This window comes from Phaseolus vulgaris, chromosome 2 (genome assembly GCF_051622355.1).
Source record: "Phaseolus vulgaris cultivar YP4 chromosome 2, ASM5162235v1, whole genome shotgun sequence".
In the NCBI taxonomy this organism is placed as follows: Eukaryota; Viridiplantae; Streptophyta; class Magnoliopsida; order Fabales; family Fabaceae; genus Phaseolus; species Phaseolus vulgaris.
Window position 1 is genome coordinate 42956200 of NC_143499.1, and position 15124 is coordinate 42971323.

Below are 15124 nucleotides of genomic sequence, written 5' to 3' on the forward strand. Positions count from 1 at the left end.
TTTTTTTTTTTTTCTAACTTGTTAATTTATTTATTTTTTGTCCTCCATTTTAATTTCCTCATTATACACAATAAATTATTTAAAAGACTTAAATATATTTTTGTTTTTGCAAAATTTATGGATTTTATTTCTATTTTCAATATATTTTCCAAATTTTTACCTGGATTTTTATTTTATTTTTAAAATTGATATCTAAGTCTTTTTATTTCATTATTAAAATACTGTTTAAACAAATTTAAAAACAAAAAATAAAGTAAAAAATTAGAGACGATAAATTTAAAAAATATTATAAACTAAGATTAAAATTTGAGCATTTATCATGATCAGACACGTATTTAAGTTTATATTTTGTCCTGTTTTTTTAGTGGCATAACCATCTTTAGTTTAATTATTGTTTTATTGCTGAAATTTAGAGCTAATCCGGTTTTGGTCTTCCGTATTTTAAAATATATATATATATTAAATTTTTAGTCTAAGTTTTTGGAATAAAAAATATTTTTTTAAACTATTTTTAGTTCCTGACTATTAAATTTGAGAAACTAAAACTATGTTTTTTTCTCTGAGAGATTAAAATTGTGTTGTACAAAATTAAAAATATTAAAGTCAAACTTATCACAATTTTGAAGTATTGCATAGTTAAGCTAACATTTTTAATATAAAAACCCATAAAACATAGTGCACTCCTCTCTTTTTGTTTCTATACAGAAAATTGAACATTTACAATATTTGGAAAGGAGGAGGGAGGGAGATTATCACCCCTTCTCCTCATTACAATTAAATTAATTTATTTATTTTTACATATAAGATTACATTTGATTGAGTTTCAAACTTCTCAACATTACAGCTAAAACAATTAAATTACATTAGATTGAGTTTCAAAGTGTTTGATGTTAAAAAATTGTTTAAAACTAATATTATTATTTTTTAAATGTGTTGAATTTATAAATATTATGTATTATGTCTAGGATCGACAAATAAAATTGACCAAGAGTCAAAAGTTTGACTAGGAAGGTGAATGTCATTTTGTAACAATATCAGTAAACTAGTAACGTTCAAGTTGCCGAATGACCGGACGGTCTAATGGCAAAATGGAGTCTGCATCCTAACAAACGGATAAGAGCATTAAATCTCATTAGGGATTGTAAAACATGGTTAAACAACCATTGGGCCTAGGTAATCATTTTGTGCAAATAAAGCCCAATAAGAACAATATAAATATAAGGGGTTCCTCAAGGTGAAGGGGGATGTTATGTTTGATTCTAATACTAAACCATAAAAGTGTCTTTCATTGACTTGACCATTAGAGTATTTTTATTGGTTCTCACCCTCTTGGACATTTGAAGAAGTGAGGACAAGAGTGATTCAATATAGGATATTCGATCTCAGACAAGTTGTAAGAAATTTGCATGTTATTATGAAATTTATTTAATTTTTGAGAAAATATGCATTATTAGTAGATCATGTGATGGAGAACTATCAAGCTACCACAACTTTGGGTTAAGAAGATTGAAGAAGATAAAGTTTTAATTATAACATCCATTTCTAAGAGTTTTTTTTTTTTTCTTAGTCTTGTAAATTTGTATAGAGGACTAGTTTGGTAATTTTTTAGTAGAATTTAACTAGACTTGTACTTGAACCATGTATTGTGTTTATTTTCATGGGTCATGTATTGGACCAATTAGAATAGGGTGTAAATAATTTTTTATTTATACAATAAAAAATGTGTAATTATACTTTTTTTAATATTTTTGTCCATTCATTAATTATTTTACTAATTAATTTACCAAATAATTCTAATTAATATATTAGTTTAGTAGTTCAGAATTAATAAATTAGAACTAACTAGTTTTTGTAAACAATGTTGTGAAGAGACGGCAATGGTGTATCCCTTTACATTTACTCTTCTAACAAAAAATAAAATGATAGTATTTTGTTCTATTTTTTTAATTAAAAATAATAAATATAATCTATACCTATATATATATAAAGAGGACTTTTTTTGTAATATTTTTTTACCTAATTTTTTTCTTCTACTTTTATTTAATATATTTTATTTTATTATTATGGAATATTTTGTCATTTAATATGAATAATTTTTTTATTTAAAAAAAAAATTAATGTTAAGAGACCTTTTTATATACAAACTAACTTCCTACCTTTCTCTTCATTTTTTATTTTAAGACAACAACATAAACAAAGAGAGAGCATATCCTCACCATCATTCGGTTCCTACACCCAATCTCACATATCAAATAAAATAACTTTTATTTTCAATAACTTTTCACTCCATTTCCAATCACTCTTCACTCCATCTCAAGTAACTTTATTTTTTGGTAAAATCATCATTCTTTTGTATTTACCATGAAGTGAATCTTAATCTTACGTGAACATTGTGTCACAGTGGAAGTAGAAAAAAAAACTCGAAGAAGAAAAACTCAACAAAAAATTAAGAAAAAAGATGTTGATTAATCAATTTATCATTTTTCTTTTACATATTATTTTTTATTTTTTGTTTTTCAATTTTGATTCATCCAAAATTATTTATGTATATTAAATTTTTATTATTATAAAAATTGAGTAGGAGAGGAAAATGTAGATACATAATCACATCAGCGTCTATATTTTCGCTAGTATAATTAAAATGAATACCTTTGTTTTTTTTTCCTCCCTACAAACAAGAAATAGATGATGGAAGAAATTTATTGAAAACACTATAACATTAACATAAATTGTGTTCAATTATATTCCCTAAACACCGTTCTACCTCTTTTTTCAATAAATAAATAGTACAACTACTTTACAGTTTTAAATTTATTTAAAATGAACAAAAAAAATTTGGATAAACCAAACACAGGAAAAAATAAAACATGAAAACGAATAATGTACAAATTAAACTTAGAAAAGAGATTATTTGCATGATTAGAGATTCTTGTTCTGACCCAACATGAAAGCTAAGAATACCTTAGCAACAAAAACACAATTACAAAATGCTAACAAAGCTACATTCCCTAACCTTCCTCTAATTTCCTTTTCCTTTTGTCCACGGTTTTGCCGACCATAGTCACATCCAAAAGTTTGAAACCAGTAACACGACAACCAGTTTCGACCAAACCAGGCTTTGGCTATGCTTCTTCAACAAAGGTGGTGCAGAAGCAACTAAAGATCTATCACATGAAAATAAATACAAAATAATGATTCAATAAAATACATACAAGCTTCTCTAAATTTAGACAAACTAGCAAGTTATGGTATGATCTCATACATACCCAGATGTAGAATAAACACATTTTCCATAGCCTGAAGAAAAAAAAGAAACAGAGAAGTTCAGTATGAACATTATCTACATACACTAATATTAAAGTTCCACTCATTTCAAAATTAATCATATTTTAACATTCAAATATATTCTACACTTAATTTTCAGGAATCCAGTAAATACTGCTTAACATATGTACTCATTTTGATGACATCAGGAATATAATCCAAAGTATGCACCTACTTTACTACATACACCAACTCATTGTAATTGCTTATTCAAAAGTAAATGTTCTGGTATCTTCTAAAAGAATAGCACACAAACAAAAGTAAATTATTTGATTGGATGGAATTATAGTTGCTTAAGTTAAGCACCTGTCTTTTCAGCACCTCACACCATTCTCAAGCAAAAAGTTCAATAAATATTTAACATTATTCATCAGCATATGTAAATATATTTATATTCATCAACCAGCAAGAAATTCAGGAGTTACACAAGTAAGGTTATTCATTATTACAGATTACATCACTATGGTACCAAAAGTGAAAAGATGCTAAGTAGACATCAAAACAAAAATGGCAGAGGAAAAGTACCAAAGTTCCCAAGATCCAAGAGGCTTATATAACTGTTTGTTACTTGTGATCTTCACATAAAGCATCAACAAATTATGGTGGGGCTAGCGAATCTTAATTCCATATGTCTTACTTAGCATGACTTTTTGTGGATGAAAAAAAAGTAGTTGGAATGGAAATCCTATTAAAAGTTATCAGTCAGATTTTAGACAGAAACTAATTATCAGTAAAACTGGTAAAAGTTCAATATCACAAACATGTTTATCCAAAATATTTGTTAACATGAACATAATCAACCTGATGAGATTAGCATTTTAACTTACTGGGGTTACGTTTGGTCAAAGCAGCAGTGCCTCCAAAATTGCATGCAATATCGGAATTCCCGTTTGTCTGAAAGTAGCTATTGAAAGCAAAGGATGCATGAGAAACTAGTGTTTGTGGTTCAAAACATGGTCCACCTTGTTGGATGGCTTTGCAATTTGCCATTCCAAGTCCACAAGCCCAATCAAGAGCATTCTGCAGGTCACCTTGGGAAACACCAGCAAGAGCCACACACCAAGTTGTGCCATCGATGAATGTAGTGTTGCCTTCAGGTGGTGACAGTGTTGTCACTGGGATAGCAGCATCTGACTTCTGTTGCACCACGATTCCCCTTCCCATGGCTAAATATTTTTTCCAAAGTCATGGAACAAGGAAAAACATAATAGTATTATTTATTAAATACATAAACCACCAATGACCAAATTTCGTGAAAATCATGTGGCAGCATCAACCTCTGGTCCACAATAACTAGTGAATAAAAGAAAGTAGTCTGATCACTTTTTACACACCTGAGGCATATAGTATTTAGATTACTTTTTGGAGATTGTGGCATGAAGGAAGTAAAGAATTTTAACCCCTTCATTCTTATCCTTTCCCTTTTCAAACTAAAAACTACCAGAAAAATTGTTTAGGGTTTAAAGCCCACGCAAGAAAAAAGAAACGTTACAAATAGTGACTCAAATGGGATGCAGAAAAAATTGATCAGAACTTGATAATAATAAGAAATGCAACTCAACCAAGGATTAAAAAAATATGATATCCCTTTTACCTGCTTACAAGTATACAAGGTGAAAAGGGGTGATTGGGTGGTTTGGTTTTGGACTTTTTTTTTTTAATTAGTTCTCTCACACATGAGAAGAAAAATTACAAGGAACAGTACTAAGCATGTTTTCTCCGATTTGTTTTAAGAGTCAAAAGATTGCTCTTTTTCCACTCTAGATATGAAATCAACGTAAGTCACACTATTTTGTTTGCCTACCAGGGTAACAAAACCCATGATAAAAATGGAAAGTACACAGAAAAGAAGATGAGATTTGCTGATTAGTTAGGAAGAGACAAAGATCACCAAGATCTCTTGAAGTGAGAAAGATTTAAGAAAATGTGACCCTTTTCTAAAAAAATGATCCTGAAACAGGCACACTGCATAGCAAGACACTCAACAACCAGATTAAAATCTAAAATGAAAAAAAGAAGAAAGTAGAAACAGCAAGATTTAGCTTCCCGTGAAGAGAGAAACATAAAGATGACCAAACTAGTGAAAAAAGGGAGAAACATGACATACCCAGATAGCATTCCATAAAAACAAGGAAGAGAAAAAGCCACATTTTGTTTCTCATATTTGCAGCTCCAAATAACTCCAAGGATTATACAGAACTTAATATTTCCAAGTTCTCTGACTGACTCAGTATTAGGGTGAAGAAAGGTTGAGTGCAATTAGTGGTGCTATAAGAGTAGTAGTGTCAATGGAATCACCGGTTACTTGAAGGAAGATTATCTTTTTTCCTTTTCACTTTTTGTGATTTTAAAATGATTTATGATGAAGAAGAATGCATCCTTCTGAAGCAAGTAGTACTATCTTTGACAGACTGCAGCAGAGGATACATTTGAGGCTTTTCACGAGCTACAAAAGAAATCCAACATGTACTATAAACCCTTGTATTGTTGTGAATCAATCAACTGCAATTTCGTTTTATCAACTTTCTTATATAACATTATACATACTTCCAATTTTCATCTCAAAATTAAACATTATATTTTATTTTATTTCAAAAACATGTGATTCATGTTTTTGTTCTCACAAGTGACATTTCGATAACTTTATCTTTCAACTTTTTACACATTCTATAATCATATTTGTTTTAACTTTCATGTATTTTATTAAGTATTAAATGTATAATAAGATATTAGATAAATGAAAGACGTAGTTTCTTTTTTTGCAAAACAATTTCTTTCTGTTACTAGCATGGTGATAAAATACGTAAAATTTAAAAAATGTTATGGTAAAGATGTGTGAAAACAAAATTTAAGTGGTAAAATATATGAAAAAAATGTGATAGTAAAATTTACCAAAATTAATTAAGTTCTAATATTCTTAAAATGATAATTATTGGGAGATAAAATGTGAAACTCTGTTTTAATAATTTTAGGTTTTGACCAAAATTTAAAATATTTTCATATGTTTTTACCATTTCATTCAATTGTAAAAATAATCTCTTATCTGAATTTTAGTCACTTGTAATGTTATTTGTTATTCCCAGAGTTTTATAATATGATTTCTACTATGAAATTAAGCAACTAATATATATATATATATATATATATATATATATATATTCCACAATAATAATATAAAATTAATTACAGTATGTCAATGGTTCGGCATAAATTAAGTTTAATTGTATATAGATATATTGTAAGGATGAATTTTAGAAGTATCTAGATAATAAGGTTTTGAAAATGAATGAATAATGAAAATTATACTTTTAAATTATATATAAAAGTATTTCATTGGTTATTTATTAAAAAAATACTATTTCTCTTAAATTTAAAATATTTGAACTCTCTCTACGTTCTTTTCAAGACACAAGAGTCATTCTTCATATTTTTTTTCTCTTTCTCAAGCCACCTCTTAATAGAGTGCAAAGACTACATCAAATTATACTAATTAGAATTTTGACACGAACTTCCTGTAACCAAGTCAAGACTAACTTATTTTTCTCTTTATTGTCTGTTTTCATTATGAATAAAGTTTGATTGTGTCAATTTAGTATATACTATTGTTATTAGACTATATATATGATATTGATATATTTTGGTTGGGAAATGAATATAATTTTATTGTTCGAATGTTATACCCAAAAATGTTTTACTTACCATCAGGTTTCGTTTAGTATTTAATAGTTTACGATAATAGAAAATAAATTTAATTAAAAATAGAAATGAAGGTAAAAGAAAAGATAGAAAAATATAGTTGTTCTTATATTGTTTTTAACAAAATAATAATAACTACAACTTCAATACTTTTTTTTTCTTCTTCTTTTATGTTTTAGGATACTTCAAATCAATCCCTTTTTCATGACCTATCGGTTTCTTCTGATAAGTAGACGTTTGTTATTTTAAGCAGTAGATCTCGAATTTTTTGAATTGTTTGGTCTCAATTCTTTCGGACAGTCTTTGTTGAGTCTTTGTTGGACTTTATCAACCTTATTAAACTTTTACTTTTTGTACTTTATATTTACTGAGTTTATTCTTAATATTTGGGTCTTGGTACAATATTAAGGCTAGTCATTATTTTACATTTTTCTATTTTATAATTAAAGTATTTTGATCATTATTAATCACATGGTGTTTGGTAGACCAATAATTTATTGTAGGTTTATCATTCTCTCTCGTTCTTATAATTTAATGAATTTACCTTATGAGTATAATCATCATTCTCTTTTACTCGTGAGAGTAAAATTCACTTAAAATATCATAATGTAATATTTTTAAAAATAAAATATATTTCATAACCTCTAACCCATCAAGAGTGTTTGTTCTTGTTTTTAAATTATCATGACAAAAATAACCAAATATAAAACAAACGTCTTCTGATAAAAAAAACATTGTGAACAAATTCTAAAATAAACACGTTATTTTGAACTCAAATTATAAATTTGAGTTCATAAAGGGATTTTAATAGACATGTATAATTACGGGTTTTTAGTTATCGACTAATAATGAATAATATTTTAAGACAATTATCATAAAATTAAAAAAAAAATTATATATATATATAGAGAGAGAGAAGTTGTGATTGAGTAAAATTATAAAAAAATTGACATAATGTATGTTTTATTAATTTGCTATTTACACTTTCCCTTCTTGCCTACGCACCCCCCCTTCGTACATACAGTTAAAGCGTTGTCTTAGAAAGAAAAGAAAAAAAAGGAGTTTAATGTCCAAAATCTTCTTTTATAAGACTTTCGGTTAACAAATTCTTTAGTTCAAGTAGTATTGATCTTATTTTATTTTAAAAAGTAATTTTTAAGTCCCAATAGTTATCATTGAAAATTTATAAACACCTTTGCTAATCGATTTACCGTTACTTTTTTAGAGCCAAATGTTGACAAAATTACAAAAAAAAAAAAAAATCTCAAACAAAATCCCACTAATAATATCATTAAGACTTCTACTTATGAGTTTAATATCTTTACCTTTCAACATTCACACACAATCCCTCCTCTTCACTAATATTTTATTGTCAAATAATATATTCAAACTAATCTTAATTTTAATATATTTAATTTCTATATACAGTTACTGCAGTTCATTATATATTGATCACAAAGTAGCATCAACAACTCTTCTTCATTCTACATGTGTATTGCATCATCCTACTTTGCACGTGAAAAAATAACACAAAATAAATTTATTCTCTTAATCATTGATTTCGCTCTAAAAAAAAGTTTAAAAAAGAATGTATTTGATGACGAAGCTACCCCATCCCTAATAATATTTTTTAATATATTTAATGTTGGTTTCAGCATTTATGAAGAGATGATTGTTTGCAAAATTAAAATAAAATGTTAAATCAAAGAGTATTAAACAAGTTTAAAACTTGTATTAAACTGAAATAGAAGGGAAACAATTTACTTTTACATCAAACTTGATTTTAAAATAATAAAAAAATAATAATAATTAATTGGAAATGTGTAGAACTTTGAAGTGGACCTGTGGGTCCACAGCTGAAATCACTATTGGGCCAAGAAGTTGACGACAGGTTCAGGCCTTGAGAACAGCAACAACAATCAATGATCCAATTAATGGGGGTGTGCATTTAACTCTATTTAGTTTGTAATTTAAAAAAAAAACACTTTTAATTAATAAACATAACTAAAATATGTATTTAAATAAATTATTCCAATATCATAACTCATCCTCTTATAGTGATTATATCTGGTAAAATTAGTCGAAAAAATTAGTTAGACGTTAAAAAATTAGGCTAAAAGTATTTCATAAAATTAAATAATAAACTAACTTAATAGTTATAAATTTATATTTTTAAGTTAATTTAATTTAATTTTACATATAAATTAAAATTTAAATAATATCTGTGTAAAAAATTGTTCTTCATTATAATTTAAAATAACAATTATATAAATAAAAAGATAAATAATTCAAAAATATAACAATAAGTAATAATCTAAAATTCGTAATTATGAAAAGAATTGGACATTTCGGTTTTATTTAATTATTTTAAGAGGTATATAATATGTTAAAATATAAATTTAATATAAGTAGATTATTTTGAAACGCTAATATAAGTAATTTATTAAAATAAATTAAAATACTATTAAAGAGCTACTTTGCCAAATACAGATAAATGATTTTATCATCATTTATCAGTTGTATCTATGATCTAGATGAAATATTTTACCAAATACACAATGAGTAGTTGCAAAAATTTTAATTTTTTAAATGATTGATCTTCTCAAATTCTGATCAAACACTAGTTTTTTTATTCTTATTTATAATCAATCACTGGAAGTAGTATATCTATTGAGAACAATAGATCATTTAAAAAACAATTTGTTATTATTGTTCTTACATTACATAAAAAACATGAATTATTATCATTTGGAATAAACTTTAGTAACTTAATCATGTTAACTAATTAACACAACACGAACAATTTCAAATTCCTTAAACATAATTTTTTTAGTTTAATAATGTCAACCACATGTGTAAAACATAAATTAAGGATAATTCAAATTTTTGATGTTAATTAACTAAAGTTATTAGAATCAACAACTCCATTGATTTGAAAGTTTTATCACAATTTAATTTTTAAATTATATTTAACTTGAAGAGTTAATTAAAGTGATACTTGTTGAAAAAAACGGGTAATTTTTCCACTAAAACAGAACCCTAAAAGAGTTATCCGACAAATAATATTGAATAAATACACCAAACAATTGTTAACGAAGTTCGGCCAATTTAGCCTAATCTCCGAACACCGCTGAAACAACCCACTTTTATTATTATGGAAGTAGATATTATAAATTGAAATATTTAATAGTAAAGAAGGAGATGTTAATTTATAACCCTTAAACCTCTTTCTCAAATAATGAATTCACTTATGTGAGAGTTGGGATTAAACCAGAATAAAATAAAAAAAACTATCGTGAGTTTCAAAAACAATAACTATAAGGACAAATATATTCAACTAAATTTTGTATCACTTGATGACCTTATTCATAAATGGAAGCAAGTTTAATGAGTTCACACTTTGTTAGAGCAATATATATTATAGTAATAACAGTAAACAAAAAAGTGGTATTAAAATAAGGTCACAAATTGACTAACATCTTCTCCAAAATCTATTGTTAAAATATAGTTAAAGCCATTAAAATCGGTTGACTCTACATGGATCTGACCCACCAAGTTTAAAATTGGTTGATGCAGGAAATGGTGACGTGGCATCACCTTACTAATCACATGATTAAATGTTAATCAGAAGTTGAATATGACATGGTGGGACAAAATCTGTTGTTAGTTAAACAACCAGTGTTCATGAATCAGTTTTTATATTACAATACTTGGAAACAATGTAGAACAGTTCGGGAACACACTGCGTGAACATCATATTATTATGGTACCGAGGAGGAGCAACTAAGATTCCACACCACATTTTCCATGGATTTTGGTTAACATCATTACTTCAAAAGCAAAACATCATAAACAAAACGAAAACAAATATATTTTATCTACCACTTTTTATTTAGGCTATTCGTGATGATTTCTCAAGTATTCATATCCAATTAGTTGTGATAACTTTATGATATTTTTGTAAATTTGATTTTGAAACATTGCTGTGAGAAAAACACTTTTTCACTACATCTGAAAACTTTACATTGCTTAAGACTGGGAATTAGTCATGATTTAAAAACACTTTATTTTCTTAATCCGCTAATATATGTTTTTAAGAAGATCATGACAGAATTTTGTTAATTTTTGTCCTATTGTCGGCCTATCAATAAAGCGGGAATATTGGTGGCTGTTTTCCTTCTTTCTTTTTCCCACACACTGTGTTTCCTTTGATTCTTCCACAACAATTTCAATTTCACCCATCAAAATATTTTTAATATTTATATTCTTTAGTGTTAATATATATCACAAAAATCAATCATAATTTATATATTTTCTTAATCCGTCGATATATTTTAAAAAATAAAATTATTACAGAGCACTCATACTTTAAAACGTTTCAAAACGGATAATACTTCAAATATTAACGAAAATTTATTAATAAGACATTAATTATCAAATTATTATTGAAGTATAAAATAATATATAATCTTACACATTAAAAAATATAAAAATATATTAGAGATCGTATCAACTAAAAACATTTCATATTATATAAAAATATCATTATATAAATGAATTTTGTAAGATTGAAAATAAATTCACAGAACTATAGGCTTAATTAATAATTAGTTTTTTAGCGGAATATTCGATAATCTTACAGAGTTTGTTTTACCTGGTCATGAGAATAACGTATTATACAAAAAATCTATACAAAAATCAAAGATTCTTTTTAATATGTTTGGCATATTCTGGCAACTGAGATATGTACATTTCAAACTCTTCCATAGATAAGTTTTTTATTTTTTTATTTTCATTTTGTTTTATGCGAGACAAATAACTGTTTTCCATTTTTTTTGAAATATTTCGTCTTTATGTGTAAGTTCATTTGGTAATGAACAAGCTCGTCTCTCACAAGATCAAAAGTCTGATTCTTATTGCCCATATGATAACCTTGCGATTATGAATACTTTTATAAACGTTATTTATTTGACCTACTTGATCCTACACTCACCAATAAAATTTATTTGTAATTTTTTAATGAAATTAAATTTTTAAATTATTTCCCAAAGTAATACCTATTTTTTTAGATTTTTAATAAAACTAAAACATCTCTAAGAGCCTATATCGGGTGCATGGTTGAGAGCTTTTGATATTATATTTTCAAATCCAATTTTCGAAAGAAATTGAATAAAAGGAAACCAGAAATAGTTTTTATATCTTCTCCATTTTATTTTATTTTTCAAATTGATTTTCTTAATTATGTATTTTATCATTTTTATTATTACTTTTATTCTTTTAATAATTTTCAAAATTACAAACAATTAAAAATAACCTTATATCTTAACATAAATAATTTTTAATAAATTTATTTATTTTTATATATTTAAAAATATTTAATTTTTATCAATATTATGATATTGATAAAAATAATTATCATATATTTGAAAAATATTTTTTTTTATAAATTTTCGTTATATAAATTAAATGATATCTTACACATTGTACAAGTTAAAATAATACTAATACGTGATTATTTTATCTAGCTAATAATAATTTTCTATTAATTTATTCAATTAATTTGAGTTTCTCTAATCATTTTTTTTCTTATTACATTTTAGTTTTTTTTTATTAGAACTATCAGATAAAAACAATGTTTATATGAAAGATCAAACCTATCGCGATGGTTAATTAAAATACCTAAGAAAATTTGGATTTTTTAAGACTTTAGTGCTAAGATAAAAAAAAAGCATGACAATTTATACCATCAATTTTAATTTTACAATTACAACTATATATTGTAATGTATCATTTTCACAAACTTTGGCTAATAGCAACCAAGACTTTAGAAGTTTATGAATTTGTTCTTGAAATCTATTATAATATTTAATGAATGTTCAACCATAATATTATGCCATGTATTTTAAAAGTTTTATAATTGAAACACATAACAATTTTAATCAAATCTATATAGTTAATCAAAGTGCAAAGTAAACTAAGAAAAGTACTAGATAAATAAATATTTTTTGGGGATGATTTGTCCCCTTCTTTTTCAGGAAATAAATATATACTGATATGAAAAATATTGTTTGCACAAAGATGGATCGAGATACATATATTTAGTTTTTTAAAAATATAGTTAGAAAATTTAATATCGTGTAGCTCTACCTAATTCTATTAATGAACTGTAATCCCTAAAAATATGATAGTTGCTTGTGAAGATAGCAAAGTAGAAAACAATGAGTGAGTTGAATTTGGCCCACAAATTTGTTTGGAGTGAGATTAGTATGAATTTGGTGCCACATTCATTATAATTGTGCACAGTTAAGTCGCACGTGAAAATCCATGATTTTAATATACACCATACTTTCATCTTTCTTAGTATCTTCTATCACTTCATCATTATTCTGCTTTAGCTAGAGTATGCTTGGTGCCAATTAATTATTATTGCTCCCTTTTATGCATGTTAAGTACTTCCCTTTAAACCATTCATCACACATTATTTAGGCTTCACACAATTCTATTCCTATCATAGTTAAGTACAAGAACAAAAATATATTTAATCTTTAAAAAAAATAAAACTATGTATTGTTATTCATATAAAATCCACTTTCTGAAATAACTATATATACTTGAACTGAATATAATTATCTCAAACTTTGTGGTGAAAAATGACAGTGTAGATTAGTTATGTATTACTGTGGTCTTGTGTTTTATCTTTAATGAACATAATTATGAATGAATTAAAGTGCATGGAAGGGTGTGTGGTGATGAGTATATGAAAGTTTGCTGTGTTTAAAAATTTGTGATGGAGCTGAAAAACAAACAAAATTGCATGAATAGTGATGTGCATTTGGGTTTCCCTTTTTGGGAAAACCTTGGCCCCTCTCAGCCATCCACATTTCCCTTTGACACACTTTTTCATGTTCTTTCCCAAAACACCATTTCCCATCCAAACCATCATGGGTCCCTTTCAACATTTTCTTCTCAAAAAAATCTACTTCTACAATAGTGAGAGAATGAACATCAAATAATACAAATATCATGTGAGAATTTTGGGGAATTATTCCTTTTTTTTTTGGGACCCAGTTATGTTATCTCCCATCAACCACACTGCATGCATGGACCAATTTTTCACCCTCTACAGTGTATGCTGTTCATTTGGAATTCTATGTAAAAGGATTTAAAAAAAATAAATTAATAGTGCATAAATAAGAAAGAAAAAAAATGTATAAATTTTAAGTTTAATTTAATTTTATAAAATAAATATTTTTATTTTATTTTATGTAACAAGTAAAAGTAAATTAGGTGAAGATGAGCATTTAATTGGCATCATTAGTGATACTGTTCCCTATCCTCTATACATAATAAGTTCACTCAATTCGCAGGTACAGACTTTGCATTTTTTTGAATAAAATTAACTCTGATAGTTACACTTTTTTGTTTTTACCTATTACATCATTTTCATATCACATCAAATCATTACACTTGATAAGTTTTCAATCTTCCTCATTAACACCTCTTCTTTTAGTCATTTTAGTTTTTTACATAACTAGTTTTTTTTCTCAGGATATAAATAATAAGAACATTTCAGGAGAAACAGAAACATGGAAAAATAGAAAAAAAAAATATTAAAGTAAGAAAGTGAGAGAGAAATAAGTATAAATAATAATTTTTATCTATTTATTAAAATGTGTAACTGTCGAACTATATAATTTTAGTTGGGTTAAAAGGTTAGGGTGCTGACAGAGACTCAACAAGATTCCCATGCCATGTCATCACTAGTTTCAAAGACATCTTATATTAGTCATGGGAAAGGCCACGTCATCACTTACCCTCTCATTATTTTAAATAATGCAAGTATCACGAATTTAAAATATAAAAAATATTGTAAAAAATTATATTTCATATTAAAATAATATTTTGTATTGATGAGATTTTTTTTTTTGAAGAAACGTGTGTCTCTGCATCTACAGGCATTATATTGTCATTCTTTCACCTTTCTTTTCATTTTGAAATGACTCTGTGTGAACGCCAAAAGCTACTTTCATCCCAAACCCAGATTTCTGTTTTCTGATAAGTCAATTACTGCAGTAAATCTTCCTGTTTTTCTTTTTTGGTTCAG

At 26.2% G+C, this 15124-nt stretch overlaps 1 protein-coding gene across 2 annotated transcripts; it reads right to left on the reverse strand.

Moving 5' to 3' along the window:
* Nucleotides 1–2863: 2863 nt before the first annotated feature.
* LOC137812284 (Carbohydrate-binding X8 domain superfamily protein) lies at nucleotides 2864–5806 on the reverse strand. Of its 2 annotated transcripts, XM_068614213.2 has the most exons (4): nucleotides 5432–5800; nucleotides 4152–4490; nucleotides 3267–3297; nucleotides 2864–3164 (listed from the first exon to the last, which is right to left on the reverse strand). In XM_068614213.2, exons 1-4 carry the CDS (start codon nucleotides 5484–5486, stop codon nucleotides 3062–3064), a joined length of 528 nt encoding a protein of 175 aa, XP_068470314.1. In that variant the 5' UTR covers nucleotides 5487–5800; the 3' UTR covers nucleotides 2864–3061. The 2 variants fall into 2 exon arrangements, with proteins under 2 accessions (XP_068470314.1, XP_090155041.1); XM_090298915.1 differs by lacking the exons at nucleotides 2864–3164; nucleotides 3267–3297 and adding an exon at nucleotides 3398–4009 and having other exon boundaries at nucleotides 5432–5806.
* Between the last annotated feature and the right edge of the window lie 9318 nt (nucleotides 5807–15124).